We start from the raw sequence: 7,651 nt of genomic DNA on the forward strand, positions 1-7,651 counted from the left end.
TCTGGGAATGGAGCTTTGAAGAAGTTCCAATCCTGTTCTGGCCATTCCAGGGGCTGCCAGATTGCTGGTTCCCACTGTGATTGTGGGCTCTTGGTTTTCAAGGCTATTGCAAAACTAAGGAGAGGAGGGTGGGAATAGGGAAAGTTAAAACACCCAGAGCTTGCTGTTCTTACCAAGATTCAACCATTTTTCTTGAATAAACACTCTCCAGATTGCAACAAGCCTTTAGTTAATTTCCAGACTTCTGAAAATGTTGATTCAGAACATTTTGTCGGGTGCTTTTATAGAGGAGAGGATTTTTGGAGGTCCTTATTACACCATTTGGTTGATGTCACTTAAAATGCCCTGAAGCTTTTGAATAATGACCAGAAGTCATATGGAACTTTATTGTTTTGCTACATTAGAAAGACAGACCACATACCCACTAGAGATTGTATAGGGTTCCACTTGGAGATGCCACTAAAATGTCTTGATGGTTTGAGGCAATTGTCGGATGAGAGGTCACAGTGACCTCCTCCTAAGGAAGATTTCTCATGATTAAATGTCAAATTTGCAAAAAATGTTGTATGATTAAGGGCTCCGTCTTTGGAACTAACTAATTCTGGGTTCAAACCCTGAGTCTGCTCCTTAATAGCTTTGTGACCTTGGTCAAGTTACTTAACATTTACAGTACAATGATAATAACTACCTGTTCATAGACTTGTTTAAAAATGCAACTAAACTAACAAAAGTAAAGTGCTTGATACAGTTCATGGCACACAGTAAACGCTCAAGGAATTTTAGCTTCAACTGCTATTATCAACATTAAGAATATAATTCAGCACTGCTAATAATAATGCTGAATATTCACCTGAATGTGGTTCTTTAAAAGTCACTTTCAAAATGGGAAATAAGTCAAAACTGTTTCTCTCATACTACTTTGTTTTCTATGTAATTCCAGGCACTGTGGTGGTCCAGCAGTTGATGTCAATGATGATTAGCAAACATGATCGCCTCTTCCCCAAAGATGCAGAACTGCAAAGCAAGCCCCAAGATGGAGTGAGCAACAACAACAACGAAATTCAGAAGAAATCCACCATGGGTCAGCTACAGAACAAGGAGAACAATAATACCAAGGACAGTCCTGTTAGGCGGTGCTCTTGGGACAAGTCCGAGTCTCCCCAGAGAAGCAGCATAGATAATGGATCCCCCACAGCTCTATCAGGCAGCAAAACCAACAGCCCAAGGAACAGCATTCACAAGCTGGATGTCTCTAGGAGCCCTCCTCTCATGGTCAAAAAGAATCCTGCCTTCAATAAGGGCAGTGGGATAGTCACCAATGGGTCCTTCAGCAGCAGTAATGCAGAGGGTCTTGAGAAAACCCAAACCACTCCCAATGGGAGCTTACAGGCCAGAAGAACCTCTTCACTGAAGGGTTCTGGTACCAAAATGGGCACCCACAGCGTACAGAATGGAACGGTGCGGATGGGCATCTTGAGCACCGACACACTTGGGAACCCCATGAATGGTCGCAGCATGAGCTGGCTGCCCAATGGCTATGTGACCCTGAGGGACAACAGGCAGAAAGAGCAAGCAGGAGAGTCAGGCCAGCACAACAGGCTCTCCACCTATGATAATGTCCATCAACAGTTCTCTATGATGAACCTTGATGACAAACAGAGTGTCGACAGCGCCACCTGGTCCACTTCCTCCTGTGAGATCTCTCTCCCTGAGAACTCCAACTCCTGTCGCTCCTCCACCACCACCTGCCCAGAACAAGACTTTTATGGTGGGAACTTTGAGGACCCAGTTTTGGATGGGCCCCCGCAGGACGACCTTTCCCACCCTGGGGACTATGAAAACAAAAGTGACCGGAGGAGTGTGGGTGGTCGAAGTAGTCGTGCCACCAGCAGCAGTGACAACAGTGAGACTTTTGTGGGCAACACCACCAGCAACCACAGTGCACTGCACAGTTTAGTTTCCAGCCTGAAACAGGAAATGACCAAACAGAAGATAGAGTATGAGTCCAGGATAAAGAGGTGAGGAAAATCTGGAGCTCGTAACTGCCAGAGAGGGTGCAACAGCCTCCTCCTGTGGGGCAGGCTCACACAGAGGGTTAAATGTGCTGGTCCAGAGCCAGAGACCCAAGTTCAAGTCCTTCATCTCCGTGAGCCTCGGTTTCTTAATGTGAAAAATTTAAATACTGTAGTATTTACCTCAAAAGCATGTAAGAAATCATTGAGCATTGTCCCTGGCACAGAATAGGTGCTCAATAATGCTCTCTCTTGTTATGATTAAATATGTGGATTTGTATTAGAGGCTGTGAGGGAATGAATGGAGAATAAGGAGCCTGTTTTCACTGACAGGAGAAAGATGAAATGAGGGTAAAGAAAAGTTGTAGAAATAAACATACCTTTATTTTTCGTTCTTTCAATCGTTGAATGCTGAGAGAGCGTCTGCTATCTGCCAGCCCAGATCCAGTCCCTGAGGATTCAGTAGTGAATAAAAGAGACAAAAACTCAGCCCTCGTGGAACATGCTTCCAGTCTACTGGAGGAGACAGATAAATAAGAAAATAGATCCTATGCTAAGTCGAAGATGAAAGCAGGGAAGAGGGGTGACAAGTGTTGATGAGGTGTAATTTTAAATGTAGGGCCTTCTAGGAGGTGAAAGAGGAAGCTGTGCAGAAACCTGGGAGAAGAGCAAGTGGAAATGCCGGGAGATGGGATGGGCGCAGAGCTGAGAGAGGTCACGGGCTGATGACACAGGGCCCTGGGGATCATCTTAAGCCTTTGGCTTTTACTCTGAGATTGGAATCCATGGAGGTTTTTGAGAAAAGCGATGACATGAAGCGTATTCGTATGGACAAGGGAAATTGTAGCCTAAATGGGGAGCAAAAAATATGATTTATAAGGGAGAAGTTATGCTAAAACCTAATTTATATCCGTTTACATCTTCCCATAAGATGACCAAGGTAGAAGGTTGCTTAGCAACTTCTCCAGGGAAGCAACCGGGCAAGATAAGGGGGATTGGCTGAGTGTCCTGTGTTCACAGTGCCCCTGGCTGTCCAGACGTTCCATGGACTTGAGAGACAGGAATACAGGGAATGGAGCCCAGCACTCACAAATATAACCTTGTGCAGGAACCCTGAAAGTCAGCACACCCCACGTTTTCACCATGGTCACAGAAATTACGAAGCTGCTTGTTTTTATGTTCTCCTTGCAGTGTAGCGTAGGGGAAAGAACACTGGACTGTCAAGTCAGGAGAAGGCCCGAGTCTCAGGCAGCATGAAGTAGCCCCTCTCGTGGTCTCGGTCCCAGTTTCAGGCTGTGTGCCTTGGTGGACCTGTTCCTGCACGGGTGTTCTAGAATCCTCATAGTTTGTGAATATCTATCTTTGTGCTACTTTAACTGCTTCCATGGCTCCAAACCCTGAATGGTTTCTTTTTTACATATATAGTGGACTTTAATTTATTTTAATATTTTTCTCATCCATTTATCAACTATAAGACCAAAAGATACATATTTTCAAGGTCTATGGTAAAGTAAATATTAAACAAAAATACTACTTATACATTAGATTGAAAAATTACTTTTTTAGAAAGGAGCTTTTGTAAACTTCGCTGAACGGAAACGTGGTTTGAATTTTTCTATATAATGCCAAGTGACAGAAGGTTTAAATAAGAGGAAAAATGGTGTCGTCTTATAAGGTTGCTCTTCTCTCTGAATGCAGTTATTGGAACCACTGGCTGCCAGAAATCTAAATTGCTGCCAATGCATGATGATAAATTAGCACTTAGCACTGGGAAGCAAGAGATAACACTTTAAACTTGTATTAAGTTGGGAAATAAGTTATCATTCTAAATGGCTGCAGGTATGCACATTCACTGATGAGAACATTGGTGATACATTTATGTTCTGAGTCTATGGTGCATTTCAGAGACTTTGATAAAATAATAGAATTTTCCAATAGAGTGTCATCTCAATAGGCCCTGTCACTGGAGCATTCTTACCCACTTGGCAGGCAAAGGAAGAGGTCCAGAATAAATCAGGGCAGAGGAGCTGCCACATGCCCAAGCCACAGAAATGTAAGAGGTGACTGTTCTAGTTAATTTTTGATTATTCCTATTTAGAGTTGTACATTTCTCTTTCAACTCCTTCTTAACTCCACCCCACAAGTGTTGAGATTAGATAGATAGATAGATGATAGATGATACATAGGTAGATAAATAAATAGATAGATATATACATACATACATACATATATACATATGTAGCTAGACAGATAGATGATAGATAGATAATATTTTACTTTATCAATCATTGATATATATGTTTTTTTAGTTTTTAAACATGAGAGCTTGGTGTTCTCCTCCCCCCAAATTATTTTATTGTATTGTGGTCAAAGAAATTTATTTGCATGATATCAATTATTTGGTCTGGGAAGAACTAATTATTCTCTTATTGTGGGTTTGAAATTCTATATATGACCAATAGATCAAGTCTGTTAATCAAGCTGTTCAAATCTTTTACATTTCTTCTAATTTTTATCACTAGATCTACAATTTCTGAGGAAGGTATCTTAAAATCTCCTAATTTTTCTAGATCTATCAATTTCTCCTTATAATTGTTATATTTTATTTTGAATAATTTGAAGCTATACTACTAGATGAATAAAAGTTCAGAATTGTTTATATCTCCCTGATGAGTTGGTCCTTTTATCATTAAGTAATGATCATCTTTAATGGTAATGCTTTTTGCTAAAAGTCTGTTTTTTCTGATACTAGTATTTCTATAGCATTTTTATTTTGATTAGTAACTTCCTGCTATATCTTTTTCATTCTTTAATTTTCAAACTTTATGTTTCATTATTTGATCTGAAGATTTACATATTTTTCAATTTGAGAATATTCTTATCCATCACATTTTTGTTTATTTCATCTCCTCCATTTTCTCAATTTTCTCTTTGTACAACCCTTATTAAAGTATGTTGGACTTTCTTAATCCATTCTTTATCTCTCTTTCTTATATTAAATTTCTATCTTTTTCATTCTGTGAGGCATTCTGGGTAATTTTTCTCAGACCTGTTTTCCAGTTTACTCATTTTCCCTTCTACTGATTCAATTCTGTCACTTCTCCTAGCCCACAGTAGTTTTTCTAGTCCCTTTTTCATAAAGACAATTGATGTTCCAAGTTCTCAATTGAACTGCTTTCAGCTCTCTGCTTCTGTTAAACTGGAGGCCTCATCTCCCCCATGTGAAAAATAAAAACCCAGTCTCTAGGGCCTCTATCCAGGACCAATACCCCACCTGTGCTTCCACTTATTGTTTTAAATTTGAGTTTCTTCCTCAGTTCTGATACCTGAAGATGCTCTTTTATTTCATAGCTATGTATTTTAAAAATATTTTTCTTATATGTTTTTTCAACATCATTCTGTGTTTTCAGTGGGAGGGGTTCCTTCTATATTTAACTCAGTCCATTATATTCCTGGAAGTTTCATACAAGTGCCTGATACATACAAATGTATCAGTATATATTTTTAAAGGATTGTCTTCCATGATATTTAAGCTTGAATTTCTTTAAACATTTTTAGTTATAAAATAAATAGCTTTAGAAAGAAAAGAGACTATGTTATAGCATAATTCTGGGTGGCAGCCAGTACACTATCAGGTTGTTATATAAATATATGATCATGTGATCAAAATAGCCATCCAAACTGATTACAGAATGTGAAGTATTATATATTTTTTAAATCCTACTTGCTTTCAAAGGAAGAGCAGATTCATTTTTAGGTGTTCTTATCTGAATGAAATATCAACATATGGGGCTCGCTTATTCCAAAACAGAAAAATAAATGAGATCTTAATTTGAAAATTGTTATTAAAATAATTAGATTTCCAACAGCTATACACACATTAGCCTGTCAAATTTCAGTGGTGTGGTAAATTTGAACCTGCCCTGGGGACTTTAGCTCAGAATAGAAGAAATTAAAAAGTCATCTGTTACCAAGATACATTTTATAATAAACCAGTGCTTAATACTCCTCTTTTACAACAACAATAAATTATGTTTTGGAACTTAGTGATAATGGAGAAAACTCTGTTTTCAAGGAAGTTGTCTAAAATTATACAATTATAAAAAAAATACAGCTATCAATCTATAGAGAGATAAATCTAGAGAACCTAAGATATGTTAACAACTTGGAAGGCAGTGAGAATTGCAGAGAGCAGGCTACTTGAGTTGATTCATTATCACAGAATGTCTGATGGATTACTTATTCAACACATGTAATCTCTACCTCTCTTGTCAATGTAAAGTGGCTACTTTTGTTACCACTTTTATAAGATGAGATTCTATATGTCCCAAAGAAGTCCTGTCTTAGCAGTGGACTTAATCTATCTAACAATGGCATTTTCACTACCATTTTTCCTCTGATAGAAAGCAAATATGAATCTCTCTTTTTCTTCCAACTTGATCAAACTTCCCCCTTTCTTTTAGTAAAGCCAAATTTACATTTAGTGATCCAAGAAGCCTTGTGGTTTGGGCTGGCCCCTGTTTCTGCTGTTCTGTGCTACATGACATTGGTCTCTGGCTTCCCTGTGCTGACATTCATTCATTCACTATGAAATGACAACTAATGCTTCCGAGAGAGGTCGTGAGGTCTTGTTGAAACGATAGCAAACCGTCTTAACGAATAAAACAACAACAACAAAATAACACCTTTTAAATCATTGGACCTTCTTTCACTGATTTGAAAGGGCTCATTCCAATTTCCACAGCACTGCAGAGGCAGAGTTCAGAAAATATTTGTATCCCTCTCACATTTCAAATGAATAAAATCACTTTATCTCTTATTCCCTCCCCCACTCTTTGTAGCTTAGAACAGCGAAACTTGACTTTGGAAACAGAAATGATGAGCCTCCATGATGAACTGGATCAAGAAAGGAAAAAGTTCACAATGATAGAAATCAAAATGCGAAATGCCGAGCGAGCAAAAGAAGATGCAGAGAAAAGAAATGACATGCTTCAGAAAGAAATGGAGCAGTTTTTTTCCACTTTTGGAGAGCTGACAGTGGAACCCAGGAGAACCGAGAGAGGAAACACGATATGGATCCAGTGAGCCTGCTTTCTCCCGCTGTCTCCGATGGATCTGGGAAGGAGTCTGGGGGTCCCGGTGGGAATATTGTATGGGATCAGGTGGCTGGTCACCTGGCTGTACAGTGCTGTAACTGGTGAAGGAATATCATTTATAGACATTAACCATCTATATCTGCAATGTGTACCAAAGTTATATCATGCCCCATAATGCTACTGTCAAGTGTTACAACTGGATATGTGTATATAGAGTAGTTTTTAAAAAGTAAACTAAAAATAAGAAGCATATCTCAAGAATTATTTTATTGCAAGTCTTGTATTTAAAATGTTAAATCAATATGTTGTTGCAATTTAGCTTGCTTTCAAGCTTCACTCCTTGCACTTAACATAAGCTATTTTTGGCATTGTGTTATCATCAGCTTATTTTATAGATCAATATTTTTATTTCCCCTTTTGCTGAGGAAATGAAGATAAGCAGATATATGAATATAAATATATATATAAGATGAGTTATTAAAGTCAAAAGAATACTTTGTGGCTGTGCTGTTTGTGCCAGTAGACCTTGCCATGACCAAAAAG

The 7,651-nt window shown here is 38.7% G+C and overlaps 1 protein-coding gene across 4 annotated transcripts in view; it reads left to right on the forward strand.

Annotated features, from left to right (window-relative positions):
- ARHGAP24 (Rho GTPase activating protein 24) overlaps window positions 1-7,372 on the forward strand; it is a 485,346-nt gene extending 477,974 nt beyond the window's left edge. For all 4 annotated transcript variants that reach the window (XM_004430912.3, XM_004430915.3, XM_087434543.1 and 1 more), the window contains 2 exons: window positions 941-2,018; window positions 6,854-7,372. In XM_004430912.3, the coding sequence (XP_004430969.2) occupies window positions 941-2,018; window positions 6,854-7,097 (1,322 nt within the window). In that variant the 3' untranslated portion in view covers window positions 7,098-7,372. The remainder of the gene's footprint in view (window positions 1-940; window positions 2,019-6,853) is intronic.
- Window positions 7,373-7,651: the final 279 nt, after the last annotated feature.

The sequence above is a fragment of the Ceratotherium simum genome, chromosome 8, assembly GCF_057802395.1.
Source record: "Ceratotherium simum simum isolate JZ-2026a chromosome 8, ASM5780239v1, whole genome shotgun sequence".
Classification (NCBI taxonomy): domain Eukaryota; kingdom Metazoa; phylum Chordata; class Mammalia; order Perissodactyla; family Rhinocerotidae; genus Ceratotherium; species Ceratotherium simum.